At 37.2% G+C, this 25034-nt stretch overlaps 1 protein-coding gene across 1 annotated transcript; it reads left to right on the top strand.

Annotated features, from left to right (window-relative positions):
- The first annotated feature begins 4051 nt into the window (after positions 1-4051).
- ncaldb (neurocalcin delta b) lies at positions 4052-22141 on the top strand. Its single transcript, XM_020934341.2, has 4 exons — positions 4052-4253; positions 16277-16686; positions 18920-19025; positions 20569-22141. Exons 2-4 carry the CDS (start codon positions 16309-16311, stop codon positions 20661-20663), a joined length of 579 nt encoding a protein of 192 aa, XP_020790000.1. The 5' UTR covers positions 4052-4253; positions 16277-16308; the 3' UTR covers positions 20664-22141.
- The last annotated feature ends 2893 nt before the right edge of the window (positions 22142-25034 follow it).

Below are 25034 nucleotides of genomic sequence, written 5' to 3'. Positions count from 1 at the left end.
TAGCCAATAGGTCTATATTTTATTTATTTATTTATTCAATATTTTATTAGGTAAGTCAGTTGAGAACATCTCATTTGCAGTGACGACCTGGCCAAGAGGCAGTTTAAAAAAGTACAAACAGAAAACACTCACACATCAATCATAACATGAAGCAGTGAACAGAGACGTGAGACAGGGAAACATTTATAGATTAAAGATATAAAAGTGTAAAAAGCATGTGCAATGATCCTGTAAAAGAACAAAGTTTTAAAGTCTTTTGAAGGTGGTTCCAGTCACTGCTGCAGAGAACTGGAAAGAGGAGCAGCCCAAAGCTGTGCGGGCTTTAGGAATGATCAGGGTCAATGTATCTGTTGGATATCTGAGGTAGGATGGAGTTTTACCTATTAAACATCTGTAAATGAACAATAACCAGTGAGTTTGTCTGCGTTGCAGGGAGAGGGTCACTTCACCAAGGAATAAAGTGCGCAGTGATGAGTGGTAAAGGGTGCACCTGTGACAAAGCGGATTGGGCAGTGACAGGGCTTCCCCATGGGTTCCCTCTGTCCTTATCTCTATTAAACAAAAGCTATGCTGCGTGTCTCTGCTGTCTTGGCAGTGGCTTGACAGCAGCCTGGAGCATGTCCTGGTTGAGAATAAACTCACCTGCTGCTAATCCTTTAGTCTGCTGCTCATGACGCATCAGCTGTACTCAGACGAGAGGATCACCTGCACAGACTCTAAGAGGACTGTGAGAGGAATGCACACATCCTATACTCTACGCACTGCATGCAAACTTTTAAAGCATTTCACTTTTGTCAGTGTTTGGAGCCAAAAAATGATTAAACAATTGCCCAGTATTATAAATCCAAACGTAAATGTTCAGCATTTAATTAATTGTTGAAATATTTCACCTCAAATAATGATGCTTAATTATGAGTTGGTGTTTGTTTGGTGGCTTTGGTGGAGTATTTGTTAGGGTGTAGTTAAATAAGAATTTTAGTTAGAAACACTGCATTGTTTGTCAGTAAATGCAGCCCCATCACTTTCTTGATGCAGGTATTGGCTGCCAGGGAGCTTAGATCACCTTTGAAACTTTGGTCTTGGTCCATGGTGATCCTGAAGGCTCAGAGTAAGGTTAGTTAGGTAACAGGTGTAATCAGTGAGAGCCAGTTTCTTGTCCCTCTCCTTCATTCAACACCAGCTCCTTATCCCTGTGTTTAAAGCTGCGTTACCTAATGGCAGTGCAGCCCGTGCAGAAACATGGGGACTTGGACTCCTCTCTCAAAGCCTCTTGAGCTTCAGCAGGACTGGCCTTTGAGTGTAGATGCTTTTGTTGAACGGATCAGTGTTATGCAAGGAAGTGAGAGGGTTGAAGCATCAACCGAGCAGGGACTGTTCCAAACATGCAGCAGCATTATTTATGATCTTAAAATCACATTGCTTGATTTGAATACATAAAAATTATCATAAGTAAACATTATTGTATCTCAAAAAGTTGCACCACTCGGTTATGTCGAGTATTTTATAGCTTTTCTGTTCAAACTCTACTCATATATGATTGCACACAAGGTTATTCTGCATTAGTCTTGTTTGACAAAGTATATTCATTTAGATTTCAAAAGTAAACCAAACATAATGCATGTGGCAAAATGCATTAATTTAAAATCCAAGTATTTTCTACAACTTTAAAAGCATTAGTTAAGTGCTTGTTTACACTTTTTCCCTCCTATTTTGTATATATATTTATATTTTTTTAGATCTGAAATCACTTGGTTCTAAAATGTCAGACGCCCAACAGTGTTCACTCCTGTCTGTCCGTGACAGGGCTTTGCTGAGTCAGCCCAACAGAGGTGTGCTTTATAAGGCCATTAAGAAAATGCTCCCTGGGACAGTGTGGCTTTGACTTCTACTAATCATCTTAGGCAAAGCATGGCGCCCAATGTGCCTGAGCACACCTGTGCTATACTGCTGCTATATAATCTTTATTTCTTTTATTTCCAAGCAACTGCAGCACTGCGAGCACTCATACACATGAGAAAGATGAGATCTATATTCAAATACGAATAAGCCACAGGAAACCTTTGATTTCCTCTCCATGTGCCACATTTATGTTTTTGTTAAGCAGCAGGCTTGCAAATGCACAACAAAATGCAGACTAAATAAACAAATTAGACTTAATTCATACGAAATGTAAAAGCCTTTCACCTGAAATAAGCTTGCATTTGCATAAAACTCTATTTGGGAAACATGATGTTTGATGCTCTTCAATTACAGCAGGTATTTATTATTTTATAACTTTTAAACAGTAGAACGCTAGTAATGTCATGCAGGTTTTTTATAACATTTCCATTTGCACACTTTATGTATTATTTTTGTGTTCATTCAGGGGTGTGGTATGATTTGCTGCACTGAAATTAATTATTAATTAATTATTATCTATTATCTTCCCTTTTAACAGTATTTTTCATTGCAGTTCTTATCATTACTTAGACTTAGACAGACTTTATTGATCCACAAGGGAAATTACTTGGACCATTATTTAACTTTTCTTTTGCCTCATTGCTTTTTGCAAGCACATTGTTTGTCTAATAATTTTACCCTGCAATTAGCACCTTATGCTGCAATGTTTTTTCACACAGCAGAACAGATTACCCCTCTCCTCCTCCTGGCCTCCTGTAGTATGAGCCTTTCCCAACTGTGGACAGATGTAATAAACAGTGCAGCATCCTTTTCTTGGAACAATACCACAACCTAATTAGCCATAAAAGTTAGGGTGACCAGATTTTCAAAATTCTAAACTGGGACACACCCCAGTTGGGATGGTTGGTATAAATAAAATTGTGAAAAGAGCATGTAACATTGTGCATTCTCGTGTCAGTCATAATCTGAGAGACTTCTGATGCTGCGTTTTTTTTTTTTTTTTTCCTTTATGGAAGTTCATTTACTGTATTTATATATTTTTCTGTATTTTGGCTAAACAAATGATAATTTATGCTCCTCTTTAGTTCTGGCAGGGATCAGATTAGTCAAAAATTGTGATAGTTCTGTTTTAGGCTGGGTTTAGACCTGGTGTAGTCCAGGTTAGTCTTAGTTTAGTCCTGGTATAAGATCTGTTTTAGTCAGGGTTAGTCTTAGTTTAGTCCCGGTTTAGATCTGTTTTAGTCCGGGTTAGTCTTAGTTTAGTCCTGGTTTAGACCTGTTTTAGTCCGGGTTAGTCTTAGTTTAGTTCTGGTTTAGATCTGATTTAGATCAAATTAGTCAAAGATAGGGACACCTGGGACATTTCTTGTATAAAACTGGGCTCACACAGAGCTCAGAACTGGAACTGTCACAATTTATTCTCCTCTTTATTGTTGGCAGGGATCAGATTAGTCAAAATTGTGATAGTCTTGTTTTAGTTCTGGTTTAGACCTGATCTATGTCTAAGTTAGTCTTAGTTTAGACCTGGTTTAGATCAAATTGGTCAAAAATAGGGACACCTGGGACATTTCTTGTGTAAAACTGGGACAAATCTAGGGTGATCAGATTTTCAAAATAAAATATGGGACATCTCTGGTTTGGGGTGGTTGGCAATAATAAAACTGTGAAATGAGTGTGTAATTAATTGAGGAAAATTGTTATGCACTGTGTATAGTCACATTTTCTTTGTGTTTTGGTCATTTTTATGCAGCTTTTATGTATTTAACATCAACAAATGACAATGTATGCTTCTCTTTACTGTTGGCAGGTGCCAGATTGGTCAAAAATAGGGACACCTGGGACATTTCTTGTACAAAACTAAGACAAATCGTTGGTTTTGCATACATCTGCTGGGACAGGGGACACAGGGCTCAAAACTGGGACTGTCCAGGGTAAATAGGTACGTCTGGTCACCTTAATAAAACTATTAAACTTTGAGGTACATATTACACGCTAATCACATCAGCTGCTAGTGCTAACCGCCGCTGACACCGCCGCCGCCGCTGCTGCTGCTGTTACCAAGACAACAGGGGTGCGCTGTGATTGGCCGCCGCTGTGCCACGTGACCTGGCTGCGCGCTGACGTCATTTTGCGTGGTTGCCTGCGGGGCTGAGCCGTGAGTTTGTGCCGCTGAGCCACAGACTGTATATGCGCTGATCACGGTAAAGCTGCTGGAGTTTGGACCGCGAGCAGCCCGAGAGACAACCTGTTGGCGTCCACAGTCCACGGCCACACTTCTCACCTCGCTGCCAAACTCAAAGGAATGGACTATTAACGCAATCTGAAGACACCCTCCACTTATATTTCAAAGCGAGGTAAGTTGTCGCTAACAAGACAGCCACAGCTCCCACCGTATTTATATATTTTTTTACCATTTCCTGTTGCTCAGGTGAGTCGAGTTTGCAGGTTGATTTTGTAAACTGTCACATTTTACATGCAAATACATTATCGTGGGAATATCAAACGCAATATCGTATTTTATGTATGGACTTTGAGAAGTTTGCAGTGCAGCCGCGCAACAAGATGCTAGCAGTGGATAAAGCTTTGCCCACATTTCTAATCGGATGAAGCTGCTTGTCTTGTCCTAAATGAAGTCACTGAAGGGAGACAAAAAGGGGGCTTGTTGCAGTTAATTCCGCACGTTTTCAGAACACATGGACAAGTGAAAGATAATATAAAGAAAAAAGAAAAAAAACGCATTCTGCCAATACATAGTTGTACAAGGCAAAGTGGGTATCTCATTTCCAACACGAGTCTGTCGATGGAGGCAGCTGCTGCTTTGGGCTGGGGCGTGTGAGTCAACGTGGTTTCGTTTCTTTTTTTTTTTTTTTCTCTTTATCATCCACTTTAAACTGTACATCAATGCTGGATTTAATGTCTTTTGTCAAATGTTTGGGTGTTCATTCACTGACGCTGTGCTGTTGTATAGAGTGACTCATGATCTGAATAATTCAAAGCCAATATGTGCGAGTATTGTGCATTGCATCACTGTTCATTCAGCAGTAATGTGATATTAGGCTTTACGAATTCTTTGAACTAAGAAACCATTTTCCCACAGAAGTTGTTGTATCTGTCTGCATGCCTAGAGTTTGCATGTGGTGACGCCTGTTTTAACTAGGGTAGATTTAATTTAATAAAAGTTAAGGAAATAATTAAAGTATCAAATATTCATTACATTTCTCTTGGGATCACTAAAGTATATCTCTCTCAATAAGAAAATAGTTTTAATTGTTAAACAAAGTGCTGTGCTGCCCTATACTATTTTTTTTTAAAATTATTAATATGCAATAAAAATGTTAATGTTTTGATCATGCTTGACGTTTCATTGTTTCTGATTCCATAAAGTAAAGGTAAACAACAAAAGACTTGAGGATTAAATGGCTGAAGACTCTAAAAATGGCTTTGAGTATTAGGAGATCCTCATTGAGACCAGAGTAAATTATTTATACTTTTGGCTGGTGTCCTGCGGTCGGTGTTTGCATGATTTGGTTTCATGTGGGTTGTAAATGGGAAACCGTATGATTCCATTTCATTTTGGTTGTATCTCTAATTTCTACCTGAGGCTTCGAGTAGAGCATTTAAATGGTTATGTATGTACAGATGCTAATTGTTTTTGGGTGGAGCTGGCGTAATGAGCCTTTAGCTATCAAAGGCAAAAGTCAAAATATTTCAAGATGCTATGTTCTTACAAATGTGCGCTATATATAAAACATGCTCTATTTTTGCCAGTGTGGGTGTCTTGTGGGTTTGTTTTGGGGCAAGACTGACCACACTGCAGCATCCTCTGTAGTTAGATCCGTCTCAGCAGCAGTACTTTGAATTAAATTAGAGCTTTTAGAGGAAGAGGATGGGAACCTAACCCGGCTAAATACAAATGGAAATGTTTGAATGTTTTATGCAATATGTTTTCGAGTAAAGAGTAAAATTCTGCCACAAGAAATCATCATTCACATGTTCAAGAAGTCCTAAAGTGAATTTCTATGCCCTCCCTAATGTACCTTCTTCTGTCTAGATTAGGAACTATCATTACAACTAATTACTTAACGTGACCCCCTATGGCTAAGTTAACAACAAAGCTAGATATTCAGTCCACATTGAGCAAACAGCCCCTTCCCCGTGTAATCACTGACTATTTGGTGTGAGTGTTTGTCCAGACTTGTCTCCCCTCCTGGATGCTACGGACAGTTTTTATCTGGCTGGCTGCATAGGCTTTATATACTTCTTTATACAGTCTATGGTTGGTTGGAGTCTGCTGCCTCATAATAGATCCTCTGTCATGATTGTGGTTTTTCTGCAGAGTCCTGACGCACAAAGACCTCAGACTGACAACACAAGCTCATGTGTACTGCATTATGATGAAGTCCCAGCAGTTTTCTCTCTCTCAATGGGAGGATGGGTTGGCTAAGAGGGGCCAGTGTTTTGAATGGAATGAAAACTTGGTCAAACTCAGTCAGTGGTGCTTGTTATTTGTGTAGAATTTGGAGTTAGTAGTCCTGTTTTTAATCTAAAATGCCAGTCAGAAAGAAGTAATTGTGCCTAGTCCAACTCTGAAAGTCTTGAGTTTATTTTCAGTGTTTATTGTTCAGTGTTCTTTCCTCATAAAAATCATATCTGTTGTTTTCTCGTTTAAAAATGTCCTGTTTGCATTTTGCCCAAATTGTTGCATCATAGGTAAAAATCTGAACAACTACTGTGTTTTTAAATGATCACCAGGCTTGTTATGATGCGAGATTGTGTTCACAACAAATGCATGGCTTGATTAGCAATGGTCTGTATGAGTTGGTTAAACATTTTATTATTGTAAGAAGGAAAGCAGCAAGTGACTTAGCTGGAGTTTTGAGTAAAGTGAGAGTTTGGACAGTTAAATCTGCTTTTGTGCTGTTGCTGTTTACTAGTTCTATGTATACATAGTTTTTTTTAAGTTCAAAACCCTAATCATTTTGAGATTGTGGCAGCGCTATGTCACTTCCCTTTTATTCAACTAGTGGTTGTCCATGATTTTGGTTACCCACAGCTTTTACTTTCTTTGTTAACCCATCAGTACGGCACCGGATATCACTCATAGCATCAAAATGATTCACTGTATTTTATATAACTCATTAATTAGTGAAAGATCTTGTGATTCCTTCATTTTATGTCAGTACAAAATGTGCCTCCCATTTAAAGCCACAGTAGCAGCCCTGACCTTACACCAAATAACAGCCTCAGATAGGGTTGCAGTCAGATATTCGTGGAGCCAGTGAAGCACGCTACACTGAACGGTGCTTCCCTCCATGCTTGAAACATGAGTACCACCTCCCCACGCAGTTATGCCAGCGCAGTCTTTAAGTTGACCAGGTGATCGGGCATGTGACGGTGGACATGTGAAGCAGCTAGAAAGGGTAAGGGTAATTTTAGTGGGTATCAAAAGTAAGTGTTAAAATGTTGACAAAGCCAGAGGTCCTGGGTGTCAAGGTCTGTATTCAGCTTAGGCTTAAAGTAATTGCGATATGTGACAACGAAGTCTAACACCGGAATGAGCCTTGACTTAACATTGATATGTGATTGTTTGACTAAGGCAGAGGTGTTGTTTTGCTTTAGGATTCAATTCAAAGCCTTCGTATTTACAGCATGCAATTTAATCTGTATTAAGTACAAATCTGGGGCATTAAACTAAACCATGTTGAATATGAAGTCCAGTCACTCACCGCTGATGTATGTCACCATGTTGCATTATACGAGTAATCCTTTACACAGCTCATATTCACTGGACTCGTTTTAAGAGGCTGGTGTTTTTTATTGACTCTAGTGCTTTATAGATATCCTGTGCTCATTTGCATCAGGATCTAGCATGAAAACATTTCCAGCTCAAGGTGTAGTGCACTTTGATATGCTGATGATGTAAATTTTTGTCACTCCTTTCTTCTAAAATCATTATCAAAACAAATTCAAATTTTTCTTTCTTTTGTATTTTGTATCATATTGTCATTATCTTCTCTTAGTGACCACTTTGTGACTGAGTTATTTAACAATATCTTCCCAATATTGCACATTGTTGATTTTTATATAAATGTATGTCTTTTAAATAAACCTATAAACATTTAAAAATATATTTATGTATAGATTTTAGCTGACAACATAATGGAATTGGATGGGAAAAGATGACAATAAACAAAAGTCAATGTTCAGTTGTGTGTATAATGAAAACGGCCTTTGATTATGTCTTAGGATGCTGAATGTGTGTAATAAACTGAATATTATTGTTTTTACTCTTTTTGGCAGCTTCAGAATGTCCCCTGTTGTTTGTATATGGTCTAGTCTGATCAGGTCAGTTACTTAGGCTGGATTCTCGCTCCAGGCTCCTCTATTGCTCTGCGTTGGTCTTGGATTATCTGTGCGACTCCTGGGCTGAGATTTACCTGGGGATATAAATGGACACTTCACTTACGTAAACGGTCACAACAAGATGTTCTGGGATGAAAGCTGTGCACCGTGCCTTCAGATCAGGGAGTAAAGACTGAATCAAGCTTTAAGCCTCAAGCAATGCTAATTAAAATATGAGAGCTACATGCAAATAACTTTACTGGAGAAAATATAAATATTACAGGCAATTATCCAAGGTACTGGAATGAATACAAACATAGTGAAATGCGGGATGCTTGCTTTTACATTTTAATCAGATAAACTAGACCCCCATTTTGTATCAGATGCCATTTTAAATGCTTGTCAAACAAATATAGCCAAGTGATTTTTGGCCTGCATTGTGTATCTTGACTACTGGACCAGAGGGGAAAGTGACTCTTAGAAAAAGCATAAAATTATATTAAACCATTACCCCAAATTGGATAAAATATGGAGGCTCTTAAGAATTACTTTGTGTCCTCTTTCATTAGATAGAAGAGTGAATAAAGTAATAGGCCAGAATTTTGATGGAGAGATAGAATACATAAATATACAGTTTCTGTCAGGGTATGTCTAGACTTTTTCCACTGGGATGATCCTAGGGTCGCACCATGGTCAGCCCAACACTTTGATGCAAATGTTGTGAGATTTTTACACTTAAATTTAATATGGGTGGCCTGTACCTTTTTGACCACTCCTTAGAAATGCCCCTGATGGCTGTATTAGCAATAGTCATTTTCAGTGTTCTCATTAATAAAGAGACTCCAGTGGCCCCCCCAGAGGCTAAAAAGAAAAAGACTAAACATTGTCATAACAAAATCTCACTTGTATTGTCATTACTATAATATTAACAACACTGAGTCAAAAAGACACCTTAAAATATGAAATACAGGCGATGAAAGTGAAAGTTTAACTCCACAAATTATATAAAACAAAATGACTAATCTAGAAAGTATTTGTGCCACTATAGTATAAATGAAATCAATGGGAAATGCTGATTATTTTGTTATTTGGAGTGATCAGAGGTGTGGGGTTGACTGTTTTGATGTTTTTTTTCTCTCTGCATCTGCTCCTCACTCAGCCATACAAAGGTCAGAGCTTTCTCCCACGCCCTTCGTCCCCTGACTACTGCTCATGTAGACTCCACTTAGAGCTCACATTGAACCAAAGCCTTGTCTTCACTCTTTGTCCTGAGTCTGGGCTTGATCTCGTGGCTTCTGCTCTGGACCTTTGTTATGTAACAGTGGCCAGCAGCAGAGGCAGGTAAGAGCCTTAGCTTAATTGTAGACGCTGATGTCAGGGCCTACAAATAGCCCCGAGCTTTTAAGTTACCCGGGGACAGAGGATGCTGAGTTGCTCTCTTGTCCCATCAATTTCACTGCTAACAAATAGATTTAGATGTAGTTTTTTATCTTAGCCCTTCAGCCTTAAGTGGCTTTGCCTGCATCTGCTGACTGATCAAACTACACTTCAAATAATCTACACTAATTGGATTTAGATGGACCATATTCGCCCATAACAGCTCCTCCAAACTGAAAACAAGAAACAAGATTAATTAGCCCATAAATGACCACTTCTTTAGCCCATGTATTTCTGTTGCAGTGGATGTGTCACTGTTTGTTGAAAAACATAATCGCTTTCATTGAATTAATTAAACCAGTGTTAAACATGCTTTGTCTGCTGAACATAATAATTAGACTTGTGAAGAAGCTTCAGACATTTTTGTCCTTGTGCCTCTGGTCGTGACCTGTTGTGGTTGTAGCTTAATTAAAAATGCAACAAGATGCATTTAAGTAGTCAATTATATTTTGTTTGGATGTCATAATTAATATGGATTATCAAACTTTGCATAGCAAGTGTGACACACAAAATGTGAACAAAAATTGTCAACATCAAATTCCTAGACTAAAAAGCGGGACTAAAACCAGTAATAAAGGACTAAACAAGGTGTGTAATCAGTGGCCTTTATTTTGTTGTTAAGCCTAAATTGCTAAATTAAGGTACATCTTATTGTCCCCATAGGGATATATTCCGCTGCATTTGACTCATCCTTCAATGCCACTGGGCAACTAGTCTGGACTGGAGCAGTGGCCTGAGTACCCATCTCCAGACCTTGAGCTAGACTTGGACGACCTTAACTGTACAATTTTACGTGTGGTGCATGTTTTGGGTTGATGGGGGAGACTGGAGTGCCTTTAGGAAATCCACCCAGACACAAACTCTGCACCTGAAGGCTGGGAGAGACTGCTAATAAATACACAATAAATGTGTCCTTGTTAAAAAAAAAAAAGATGCCATTGAATTTACTTTTGTGGTTTATGAAAACTTCAGGTGCAGAAAACCTTCAGGAAGACCCACACACTGTCTGGTCTTTTGTGCAATGTTTCAGTCCCTCTGACCTTCCTCAGGTGCAGATAAACTTCAATTAGTGTTAGCTAACTTAGGGCTTTGTGATATGCCAACAACGTGGAATAGGCCCATGGCACAGCAAAGGCATCCTTCACTGTGCTAATGGTGAACTGTGTCCCTGGTATTTACACTTGTATGCCAACCATTCAGTTAACACCTTCAGTCACATAGTGGGTACCCCCTGGGAAAGGACAAAGGAAGTGAAAGTTTGTCATGACCTTGTATTGCAGTTCATTTGTTTTAGTTAATTGAATGTATTAGATGATGGCAAATTGATAATACTGATGATATTTTTTCTTATGTAAGTTTGAATGTTGTTTTAAAGGAACCCTGCTGTAGGCTGTTAATGTTTTGAGCTTGTTTTATTACAAAATCAGTATTTAATTTACTTATTTGTCAACATGTGGCAAATACCAGTCTTTTCACTGACAGACTGGGGATCAGTACAGTCACAGTGAATCATCCAGATGGGTGCATTTTACATAGCTTTGACAGAGCCTCCGTATCTTTTAATAAGGCTCGGAGCAACAGTTTTTGGTCTATATCACTGTCTACATTTTTTTCATGGCAGCATTAACTTTAGCCTTGTACACTGGCTTATACTGCACTGAATACACAGTCTCTTTGTACCATTTGCCCCTCGTTTAGTGCGGTGTAATCGGTTTGAGAAACACTGCTAATTTGCTCATGTGTTAAAACATAATTGATTTACAGCCTAATCAAATATGTGTGTGAACTCGTTTCTTGCTGCCCTTGTGATACAGTAACATGAGGACACACACGGGGGTCAGTCATAGTTGTCTCTGGTGTGTTTAAATAGTTTGTTAGTCAGTAGTTTCTTGTTAAGTCAAGGAATAGTGTTGCACATTGCCAAATATCCTTAAAAAACACTAAGACATTTCACTAAAACAAATGTAGTCATCAATTAACCATTGGATTTCTGTTGTGCGTTTCAAGATACTCAAAGCATTTTCAGCTGCATTATTCATTCACTCCACACTCGGTGGTGGTAAACTAATGTTGTAGCCACATTTGCCCTGGTGTAGGCTGACGGAAGAGAGGTAGCCAATTTGTAGCACTCAAATTATTTTCACCAACAAATTCTGCTCCAAACCACATGCTTTTACTCACTCAGAGTGACTGTAGACAGGGGTGTCGACAGGGAGGGACAAAGCGGTCTGTTCTCTCGGGTCCCAAAGTCTTAGGGGCCCACAATTTGAACCTCTGCTTATTAAAGCATACCAAATTTCTGTCGATAGGCCTGGCTGTAGAGCTCACGATTTTAAAAGGACTGAAGCATATTTATTATTAACAAAATTTAAATAAAAATGTTCACTGCCCTATAAAGAACACAGACCAACTCCTTTTTAATGCAGCTGTTTATTAATATTAACTGGTACAATAGCAGTTGGGGATTTCTGTGGAAGGGGAACGTGAGAGACATTAAAGTCCAAACATAAAACCATTATTTTGACATGAGTGGTTTTGAATGACTTGCACTGGGAGCACTTGGATTGCAGCTCACGATTAAACTACACAAACTTTCTCAGAACTCATTGTTGTTTTTCTAGTTTAGGAGTAAATGGGCCTTCAATGAGACATAACTAAGACAAAGGTCATTTCTTATTTTAGTTGCCCCTTGTGGCTTAAGTTTGTATCTTTGCAATCCCTTAGTCACCCAGTTATGATCCAAAGCAAAATAAAAATGAAATTCTCTCAACTGAACAAAAGTGTTAGAGTGAAGGCAGAGTTTTATTTGTATTTTTTATTTCTTTATTTTACTATTTTTTGTTAAGTTTGTAACCTTCATAAAATCCTGAAAGTGAGCAAATAGTGTTAATTGATAAAAAATTTTTAAAAAAGCACACACAGACTGGAAAAACTTACTTTTTATTTATAAGTGGTATTTATTTCAATATAATCTGGCCATACCACAGAAAAAGTAATGCTAAAATGTCTTAAGTACTTCAGGGAACTATTTTTTACTCAGAATTTAGACAATAGAAAAAGAACAAAACATAGGACATACAAGTATACAATAATGACAAAGAAAATAATAGTACATTACAATTACATTACACTCAGAAATCTAGTTTGTGATGTTTACTTTTATTGCAGTGTCAATATTTTTCCAAATAAATATCCAGTTTGGTTTCTAGTTTTAGTGTAGATCAGTACAGAGTATACAGTTTAACCAGCCTTATTCTGTGCACATGCAGCATAGAGCGTGTTGTGAATATTGTAGTCTGACAGGTCTAATTTGATTTGTCTTCATCCGCTGTGAGCCCAGGACGGCTTCTCTCACTCACGTCTTTAGCCTCAGAGCTCAGCAGCAGCCGTTTATTACCGTGTATTAGCTTCAAGTGCGTATGACTGACTTTGGTTTTGATGAATTTCTACTTAATTTGATGGGATGAAACCTGCGCTAAACCTAAATTATAATTTTACACCAATCAGGAAGCAGTTTGTGAAGAAAAGTTGAAAAACATGTCGAAAATTACAGGAAATAGAGAGCCACATGTTGACATTACACTAGGGAGACTTCTATTCAAAATTTAAGCACAATTTATATTTGCAAAATTCTTTTTTTTTGATGCTTTAAACATGATTTCAACAAAATAAAGGTGTTTTCTTATCATTTTATTTGTCAAATAATAATCTCTGTGTACATTAAAAGAGTTTTGGCCTACTCTACATGATAGTTTTTAGGTAGTTTTGGAATGATTTTCAACTAGGAAGTTAAATTTTAATCCTAAAAATTGGCCAAACTGGGAAAGAAAGTGTAAAATGTTTTGTACGATCTTAAATAGAATGATCTTATGTTGGTCCACACTTTTTATTAAAACACAGATAACACTTTCAGTCTAGTCCACTGTGTCACATTTTCAAACAATTGATTTTTGTCAATTGCACAAACACATGATAAATGAGGCAAATGAGCAAAATGTTCCTTGTTAAATTGATTACAGCTGAATTGGCCGTACATCAATAGACTACTGTTGTCAAAGTTCACTGTTCAGTATATGCTATAAATAGACAGTATGTTCCTGTACTGTATCTTACACAAACAACTACTGCTTCTAATGTAACTAGGCAAGTTGGGCTTTTTTTTTTTTTTTAAACAACTTAAAGGGCCCAGTTATGCTATTTTCTGATATATATTATGTTGCTTCCTCATCAAAAACATAATAAAGGATTACTCAAACCTGTGAATGAAATAAAATACAACTCTGGGCATGTTTTTTGAGGAGGTAACAGCGTTATAACATGGCGAAAATCTCACACAATAATCAATTTCTTTTAAGCATCATAAATAATTTTTTGTGCATTATGATTATTATTGAAAATGATTACAACTACTATGACTATTCCTAGTATCCAATAAAAGTAGATTACAACAATTAACCCATGTTAAACTTTTATTGCTATATTTTTGATTGTGTCATTAGCTGATCTATATTTGTCTATATTTATGCCGTGTTTATCTTTGGAGCACATGTATTTTTGTATTCACTCACATTTAAGGCCTGTAGTTGCAAAATGTTGTAGAAAGACTAATAATAGATTTTGTAGCAGTGAAGCGAGTAAGGATATGATTTGAACTTCTGCTGTGAACATATATGTACTTGCTTGTGGTTTGAACATGACTGATACCACAGCTCATCTCAACCTGACTTTGTGACGGTTTGTTTGCATGCTGCTGGTTTGATACAGGAAGAAGAGGTAACATGCAAAAGATGAGTGGAGGAAGGTAGTGCCTTGGTGTTAACACTCAAAAACTGCATAAATTATCCCTAAGAGACCTCTGCGAGGGCTGTGGAAATCATTCAGATACATCAAATGGCCCTGTGGCTTCGTAATTGTCTGTAAAGGCTAATGGAAAGACATTAGTGCAAGGTGAAGTGGGAATTTATGAGCACAACACAGCTATTAATGAACATAGTGCAAGTTTGGTGCTTTCTACTGACATTTTTGTACCACCTATAGCAGTTTGATTGCTTTTTACTTTTTAATGAGCAACTTGAAATCTTGGTTTTAGTTTTAGTTTGCTCATGCTTGTTATGCTTGTTCTGATATGCTAAACTACTTATACTAGGAATGTAACAATAACTGAAATAATGTGATCGTATCGTCAGAGTTCTCACAATAATACCGTGGACCATCACAATATATCGAATTACAAGTCTCTTTGCTTAAATTAAGAGTTATGGTGCAGAAATAAAGACAGAGGGAACGACATAGATCATGATCCTTTGCTCCATTTCAGTGCAGACTACAAGAAGAAATAGCTGTTCTAAGCACTTTTAAGTCTTAGTTCTTTGGAATAAGTCTTGTCAAGGCATTTTAGGAGGAACAAGTAGCATATTAACAGTCTCCACAAAATATCGCAATAAATATCGTACCGTGAGATGTATATTGTAAAAATATCGTACTGAGAGATTTGGATATTGTTACATCCCTAATTGTGAGACTCCCCACCATATGGTGAGCTTTCCCACGATATCACAATAAATATTGTACCATGAGGTTCATACCGATCATATTGTGAGACTTGGATATCGTTACACCCCTAACTTATATTAATACTTAGCCTTCAGATCACAAAACAACTGAGCTACTGTGGTCTGTTAGAATCGACATAAACATCACTGGTTCAGCGGTCAGATACACTGACCCACAGGTTGGTGATTCCAGCTCCCACAGATGAATATTGTTGTGTTCTTGAGTAAGACACTTAACCCACTTCGCCTCCAGTGTCTGTGTACACTAGTGTATGAATGTGTGTGTATGAATGGGTGAGTGGTTTCTTGATGTAAGGTGCTTTGAGAACTTTAAATGTGGAAAGTGCTATATAAAAAATGTGACCATTTATGATTTAAACCAGTAATTGATTTTGTCTGTTTAAAAATGAATTTTGTAATGACCTAAACAACAATTATAATACAATACTACCCCTACTTGTTTTAGAGAATAGAATGTAATGTTCAACACAATACTATATGTTAGGGATGTCACAATAACCGAAATATTGTGATATATATCATCAAAGGTCTCAGTAATATCGTGGACTGTCACAATATATCGGATCACATGTTAATTTGCTTAAATGCATTGTTAGTAGTAACAGCTTAAAAACATGGAGAACCACATATCCCATGATTCATTTTGGTGCAAACAACATGAAGAAATATGTTTTTTACTTTAATTCTTGGGTTTATGACAGTATTGATTTGCATTGAGTCTTGTTGAGGGATTTTAAAAGCAATAACTATCCTATCAGCTTCTCCAAAATATCGCAATAAATATCATACCGTGAGCTGCATATCGTGATAATATTATACCGTGAGATTTGGTTTTCGTTACATCCCTACTGTATATTAGTAGTTTCTTAAATATTACCATGTGGTCTCAGTGCTGAAATAGACCACACTATTTAGGAAAGATCTAATTTTAGCCTTTTTCCCCCAGTACATCTAGATACTTTTTATAACCCATGTATCAGCCCCTCAGCTTGTTTACCAGTGTCTCTTCTCTTTCGTTTTCACAGCCGTCTGAAGCGCACCGACCTCCACAGCAGCCATGGGCAAACAGAACAGCAAACTGCGTCCAGACGTGATGCAGGACCTGGTGGAGAACACAGACTTCACCGAGCACGAGATCACAGAGTGGTACAAGGGCTTCCTGCGGGACTGTCCCAGCGGCTCCCTCACGCTTGAGGAGTTCAAGAAGATCTACGCAAACTTCTTCCCCTACGGCGACGCTTCCAAGTTTGCCGAGCACGTCTTTCGCACTTTCGATGCCAACGGAGACGGCACCATCGACTTCAGGGAGTTCATCATCGCCCTGAGCGTCACGTCTCGCGGCCGGCTGGACCAGAAACTGAAATGGGCCTTCAGCATGTACGACCTTGACGGCAACGGGTACATTAGCAAGGCGGAGATGCTGGAGATTGTAACTGTGAGTATTTTTTCCCTTATATCCTTTACGATTTACAATTCAAAACAAAAATGTGTTTTAATTAAGTATTTTTTGTGATAAATAGCAATGGTTGATATTCTAGTCCAAACCACATACTTCTGACAGAAACTTAGACAGAAACATTTAATTGATGATTAAATATGACTGAATCTCGATCTAAATTAAAATTGGATTATTGTACGCTAGTGCTGTACAATTAATCATTTTAAAGCACTGGCATCTTTCGATTATTAAAAATATTCTGTTTTAGATTAACAATGTTAGACTGACATCAATGTTTTTCTTCATGGAGATGTTATTGTTTTGTCTGGAATGTTTCACAGTTTCACCTTTGTATCCAACTAGAGATTAAACCAAGCCACTGTACACCTTTTTAAAAAAAATCATGTCACCATACAGACGTGTTTATATTATTGTGCAATGTTTATAATGATTTTTTAGGCTTTCAGTGGCCTGCAGTTTCAGTTTCAATTCAAATCAAATTCTTTGTCACAGTAGAGCGAAAGCAACGTGATAAGATTAGACACACAGAGCTCTTTCACTCGCAGTGGCATGTGTTTTATATTTAAATATATATGTGCTCTGGTATTGTAGGGTAAGGTATTGTAAGGTCAGAGTAGTGGATTTAATTTAAGTTGGTGATCAAATTCCTTTTAATAGTACAAAAACACAGCTTCCTCAAATTTAACTAATAAAAAAGATTCAGATTCAGGTTCACGTAACAGTTTGGCTACAACTATTTAGGATATTATGCATGAATTTATTGCACTTCAGTTTTATTGCTTAAAGGTGCACTATGTAAATGTATTCTTCTGGTGGAGGGTGCGTTAAATGCTTTTCTCCATGGAGGTGTTATTGCTTTATCTGGAATGTTTCACAGTATGGCATTAAACCTTTCTATCCAACTGGAGCCCAAACCAGACCGAGTTATAGGTCAGATCTGTGGAGAGGTAGGTCAGAATGCCTGTATTGTAAAGTATTTTTGAGCTATAAAACCAACTGTAACTGAATAAATGTAAGGTAGAGCTGTTTAATGTCAAACTGTGGAACATTCCAGGGAGAACAATGACATCTCCATAGAAACAAGCAGGTGACAGACGCCCAACCGAAGTTACACAGTGCTTCGTATTTCGTTGAGAGCCAAAATATGTAGATTTGTAAAGGTCAAGCCTTAATCTAATCAATGATCAGCTTCAGTTGAGCACACCTGTCTCCGCCTCCTGCTCCCATCTGATTGGTCGGCCGCTCTCACGCACAGAACATCCTCCACACATGTCGTTACATCACACACCAAGGTGCTGAACTGAGCCAGAGCAGAAGAAACTCTAATCCCATTTTCAGTTTGAGCTGCTGTTTATAGAGAGTGCATGTCAAAAGCAGTGTTATCCTGTCTGTACACTCGGCATGGGACTGTGCGGGAATTTAGTGTCACGATTATCATGGTCAACATACTTGCAATTGATGATTTTGTCATGATAATGATTAAAGTTGCTGACAGTTTACTAGGGGTCTGCATTTCCATAAATCCGGCAGTACAATATGTATCACGATATGCCTGTTACTCTTCAAAATATCACAATATATCCCAATACTAAAACAAAGGACGATATATTGTGATTTATCCATATTTATGTATAATATTATGGTCAACTTAATTTTTAAATCATGAGAACAGTAAATGGAACTTTTTGACTTTAAAAAATTGTTTCGGACACATTTTGATTTGATATGAGAATTGCACAGTTAAGTATCGTGATATATCACGCAATCGATTTTTAGTATTTATTTTTTTTTTTTTACACCCTGATAGTTTACATTTTATGGATATGAATTTTTTGAATTTGAATATTAAGTTCCATATTTAAACAAATGTAATAGTATTGTACTTACTGTTAAAAGTGAAAACAGTGATCTAGAAGAAAACATCATGGATAAGTAGCTTTTTTCTAAATATAATGGTGTTCATCTTTGCTGCCGATTATCAAGGTCCCATGAACTGTTACGGTGCACCTTTTTATAATGATTAACAAAATTATTTTTTATTGTCCAGTCCCTGCAGTACACACCAATATACTAAAAAGAAAAAAAAATTTGTGATATATAATTTATGCAAATTATAAAACATTCTACATTTCCACTTTGTTGTGGGATGTGACAAACACTGACATTTTGAAGTACTTTATTATAATTGCTCAATTTTCTGTGTTTTTAGGCAATCTATAAAATGGTGTCTTCTGTGATGAAAATGCCTGAGGACGAGTCGACACCAGAGAAACGCACAGACAAGATCTTCAGACAAATGGACACAAATAGAGATGGTACGAATCTTTTAATGTATAACCAAAATACATAATAACAATACAATATATAATAAGCAATATAATACACATAATATCTACTAATACTTTACCCAGAAGAAGATTGACTTCTTACTGACAGAGACTGACCAATATTCTTTTTAGAGCGATAAGTAGGGCAGATTTGGATCATTTGCCCCAAACTTTTCACTGCTCTACATAAGAAATATATAAATATAGCCAAACAGCACATGGGCCAATGTCCAGTTACAGGGGAAGCATGTGCTCTCAAACTTCCCACACCCATCGTGGGATTTATGGTTTGTATTATGTAAGAGATGAGATGGCGAGATATATTACATCCCGTTCAGAATATAAAATATTTAAGAAGATCTTGTTTCCACATATGTATAACAGATTTAGATGCCCACATTTCAATCTGACATACGCTTGAGTATCTTTGAGTATTTTTGAGTACCCTGATTACGTGTGTGTCTATTTATTCACAGTATCCTGGTTTTAAGTATCCAGCATGAGTCAGTATCCCGGTGATGACAAACCAGGATCTCATTGGGTTTTCCTGATAGGGTCCAGGATCTTCATTTGTCAACACTGGAGCTGTACTGAGCATGTGCAAACTAAAGTAACAGATATAGCAAGAGCAGTTACTTCCCCAAAATGGCTCAAACTCCTATCAGGACTTTTTAAGTACCGTAATAACATTTTATACTTGTAAAAAAAATAAAGCAGTGTACTGTTTAATACAACCACCTTTAAATACCAGGCTCACTTCTGTTTGTTTGTGTTGCTTGAACTAAACTGACTCTGAGACTTTTTTATTTTCCAAAGGGTAAAAACGCCTTTTACTGAAGCTCTGACAGTGCCCCACAGTCTTATGTTCTTACTTGAATATACACTACCAGTCAAAAGTTTTCGAACACCACACTTTTTCTAGTTTTTTACTGTTTACTCTTGACTAAAACATATTGTAAACTTTAGATTCATTAAAGTGTCCACCTTTGGCAGATATAACAGCTGAACACACTTGTGGCTTGTTCTTTTTACAATAGGAATCAAATATTTTTCAGAAAGTTCTTCCCAAGTCTGTTGCAGATGTTCCCATAAATGTGTGGCACTTGAAGGTCGCTTGGCTTTCACTCTTCAAACCAACTCGATGAGGTTTAAGTCTGGAGACTCCATGTTTTCAAGTTTACCATCTTGTTCTTTTTTCCTGAGGTAGTTTTGGCAGAGCTTGGACTTGTTTTGTTATCTTTTATCTTTTTTTTTTTTAACCTCTGGCTGTTCAGTTCTTACCTTTGTACCATTTCAAGCTCTTCATTGAACTTGCCCGACTTGAATTGCAATAAGTAACTCGAACAATTAGGGTGCTCTCAAACTTTTGACTGGTCGCGTAAGTCTTACTTTTTTGTTGTTAGAAACCTCTTGAAAAGCCTTAGGATATTGAGTATTCTGGTTTCTCTGAGCGCATGTAAATGTCATATCCAGAATACTGTCATATCTGGGATACTCACTCGCATGTTGACCAGGTTTTTTTGTGTTTCAGGTAAATTATCGCTGGAGGAATTTGTGGAAGGCGCTAAGAATGACCCCTCAATCGTCAGACTTCTCCAGTGCGACCCAAGCAGCGCAGGGCAGTAGACTCCTGGACTTTTTAACATTTTAATTATTAGACTCAAACCAATCCTTCCTCATTGACCCGTTCCACTGTTTTTGAATCGATCGGCTGAGGTTCTAGAGGCACATGAAGCCATACTTGCTTATATCCATACACCGTTGTAAATAGTCGTAAACCAAAGCGTTGATAGTACTTGTGGTTTCCATGTGTCTCTACGGCTGATCAAAATAAAGGGTCTAAAATGGTACAAGACTCAAGGATAATCCAACGTATCCTCAAGATCACCTCACGGCGGAGAGGAATCCAAGTCTGAAGTTTGTTTTTATTTAATTTTTTTATTTTCAAAGCATTTTCCTGAAGGGGAATCCTGCTGGTATAACTTGGGTTGACGGACTGAGAAGTATTTTGCATCTGAGAGAAAAAAAAAGGAAACACTGGATAGAAGTTGTATGCTGTACTTACAAATGGGAAATGTAGTTTTTAAATAATAGAAGGATTTTAGAAGGGACATTGTGTATTTTGGAGGAGTATGTTACGATAAACCAAAACTGACTGAATATTTTAAATGAAGGGGGGACTTTTTTGTCAACAAAGTTATTGGAGAAGTGACTTTTGTGTCAAGTTTTGAGATGTTACGAACACGCACAGAAACAATCAATTTGAAGATATATGCATAAACCAGACTGTGTTCTATTTGTTCAGCTAATGTTAAAACTAAAGTATAAACAAAAGTTAGATCTTTGAATACTTAATATAGGACAATATACTCTTTACTTTGAGATGACGTGGCGATTGGCTGCATTTCACTTTTCACTTATTTGAATGTGAACATTTTATTTTCTTTTACTTGACAAATGTAATATGTGTACAGTATATTCAAACAATAATGCTAGAGAGAGCGTTGAAAGGAGAGGACCACTTGCATCGCTAATGAATCTGCTTTGAATAACTGCTGCTACTTTTAGATAGTTTTTTTTCCCCATTTTTGACGAGAAGGAAATAGCTACACGGCTTGACATGAGCTGCCACCCTGAGATTAAATTTCTCATAAACTCAAAAATAGGAGATATTCAGTTTCACCTCTAAACAGTTTTGCATAATTTCTTTTCTTAACAGTAGTTCTCAAACTTAAAACTAAAAATATTTGGCTTTTTAAGTACGTCTTGGGACCATCAAAAAGATTTCACTCAGCAAAGATTAAAAAAAAGCTACACAAGGTCTAAACCAAGTGTAAACCAAGTGTAAACCAAGTGTAAACCAAGTGTAAACCAAGTGTAAACCAAGTGTAAACCAAGTGTGAACCAAGTGTGAACCAAGTGTGAACCAGGTCTGAACCAGGTCTGAACCATTGCATAATCACAGTAAACTTCCACGGATACCAATCCCAAATTCTGAGAACTACAGTTTTGCATAATGTCTTTTCTTAACAGTAGTTTTCAAACTTAAAATTAAAAATATTTGGCTTTTTAAGTACAGCTTGGGACCATCAAAAAGATTTCACTTAACCAAGACAAAAAAAAAAGCTACACAAGGTCTAAACCAGGTCTAAACCAGGTCTAAACCAGGTCTAAACCAAGTCTAAACCAAGTCTAAACCAAGTCTAAACCAAGTCTAAACCAGGCCTAAACCAGGCCTAAACCAGGCCTAAACCAGGCCTAAACCAGGCCTAAACCAGGCCTAAACCAGGCCTAAACCAGGTCTAAACCAGGTCTAAACCAGGTCTAAACCAGGTCTAAACCAGGTCTAAACCATTGCATAATCAGAGTAAACTTCCAGGATACCAATCCCAAATTCCGAGAACTACAGTTTTGCATAGTGTCTTCTCTGAACAGTAGTTCTCAAATGTAAAACTAAAAAATATTTGGCTTTTTAAGTGCATCTTGGGACCCTCAAAAAAATTTCACTTAACCAAGATTTTAAAAAAAAGCTACACAAGGTCTAAACCAGGTGTAAACCAGGTGTAAACCAGGTGTAAACAAGGTGTAAACTAGGTCTAAACCAGGTCTAAACCAGGTGTAAACTAGGTCTAAACCAGGTCTAAACCACTACATAATCATAGTAAACTTCCATGGGTACCAATTCCAAATTCTGAGAACTACAGTTTTGCATAATGTCTTTTAACAGTAGTTCTTGCACTTAAAAAGCCAAATATTTTTAATTTTAAGTTTATCTTGGGACCACCGAAAATATTTCACTCAACCAACATAAAGTTAAAAAGCTACAGAAGGTCTAAACCAGTTCTAAACCAGTTCTAAACCAGTTCTAAACCAGTTCTAAACCAGTTCTAAACCAGGTCTAAACCAGGTCTAAACCACTGCATAATCACAGTAAACTTCCAGGGGTACCAATCCCAAATTCTGAGAACTACCAGTACTTTCATTTCATTGTTGTTCATTGTTTAAACATAATTCTAAAATCAATAATCGTTCAATGTTATGACAGAACCATGAGCTTCCACAACATTTAGTGAGTCATGTCTGTTTCCATCCATCACTGAGGTCTGCTGCTTTTTCCACTAACAATTATTATTTATATAGTTTTGATTTTGGTCTCATTTTCAAATGGGGGATGTAACAATATCGAAATTTCTCGGTACGATACTTTCACGATATGGATCCCACGGTACGATATTTATTGTAATATTTTGTAGCGGCTAACTAAATTTTTTTGTCATTTCATCAACTAAATTGGACTGAAACAGAGCAAAGAATTACTATTGCTGCACCATGACACTGAAAGCGCGAAGAGGCATGTAAATCGAAATATTGTGATGGCCTATGATATTATTGAGACTTTTGACTATACGATATCACAATATTTCTGTTATTGTTACATCCCTAATTTCACATAGTCAGCCATTACAGGACAGTCCAGCATTTCACTTTCTAGCATCTTGTGGTCAAGTGCCAAATGTAGACGACAAAGAACAGTATTGTATCCATTTATACTGTACAGAGGCTACCTGTCGAACAAAACAACATTGTGACTGTATCATTTTGTAGATTTTGTATAACTCTCATTATGTGCTCTGTGTAGGATATCCATTTTGTTATTCAAATAAAAACAAAATGGTAAAAAGATGTTGATTATTTATTGATCTAAGTAGACTAGCAGTAAATAGTTGCTGTCTTTAGGCCTTCTCTGATAAAACTGGGCTCTATGGTACAAAAGCTCATTCTTTAATGCCCAGTGTGACCCAGTCCTGTGTGATTTGTCTTGTGAAGAGTCTCAAGAGTTTTTTTTTTTTTTACATAACAGTTCAATGATTCATTTAGTCTCAAGATATTTTATGTTATTAGGTTCTTTTATTCTATGGGGCTATAAACAGAGAGGAGGGGGCTTTTTTACTCTCACACACCTGGGATACTGTCCTGAGGAAGTCGGACTGCAGATGGCGCTGTCGTCCTGTTTCCTCTGGTGGGAAGACAGTGCCAAAACCTGTGAAAATCAGCAGAGTGAACACGTCACAGAAACATCGCGTGACCACTCTGAGGAAGACCGCTAGTGAGCAGTCGAAACTGTCAGGTTTGAAAACAAACTCTTGGTCTGAAAAAAGAACTTAACATATAACAGGTTCACATTTGCTAAAAGGTATTAACAAAAGATTGGCCTTCAATCTGAATAAATTTTTCGAGATAAGTCGTTATAACATTGCTTGTCCCGTTTTAGGATTTTTAATGCTGTCGGAGTGCCTTGGAGTTCTTTTTTTTAAATGTCTGTAAGTGAAGATTTTCCACTGTGGTCCTGGTGAGCACCTGCCTTGAACTTTGATTCACTCACTGAAACACTCGTCTTCCTCTCTTTAATCTAAAACATTATTTTGCTTTTTTTCTGGATCATAAACAACTGTAAACTTTACTCTATTCAGGGTTCCCGCTGTTTTTCACTGACAAAATGTCTAAACTTTTCCATGACTTTTTCATGACCTAAAGTGTCTTTACGGCACCTACACCTACTTGTGTAGAATTGATCATACTTTTAACGATAAATATGAAATATTAACCCTTTCCACTTACCTTATGGTTTGGTATGATAGTTTTTTAACATTCTAAATACCGTCAGTGCATTTATTGTCGTCTCTTTTAAACAAAAGGCGCATACGTTTGGAAATAAGTCATGGCTTGTACATAGGCTATTATAATTAACAGAACGCAGTAGTTACGTGAAAGAGATACTAAAATTTCATGACTTTTCCAAAACTTTCGTTGAATTTACACAATTCCTTGACTCTCCCAGGCCTAGAAAATGACATTTTCAATTTCCATGACTTTTCCAGGATTACCATGACCATGGGAACACTGTCTATTAAATTAAAATCCTTCCTCTATAAATTGCCAATACACAGAAGCAGTTCTAGGATTTTTCTGAAACAGGGGCCATTAAGGGGCCCCATG

Source organism: Boleophthalmus pectinirostris, unplaced genomic scaffold, assembly GCF_026225935.1.
Source record: "Boleophthalmus pectinirostris isolate CB_2022bp ecotype Guang Dong unplaced genomic scaffold, ASM2622593v1 HiC_scaffold_21, whole genome shotgun sequence".
NCBI classification, from domain to species: domain Eukaryota; kingdom Metazoa; phylum Chordata; class Actinopteri; order Gobiiformes; family Gobiidae; genus Boleophthalmus; species Boleophthalmus pectinirostris.
Note: the sequence above shows the minus strand (reverse complement) of the source record. Positions and strands in the feature narration are given on the sequence as shown.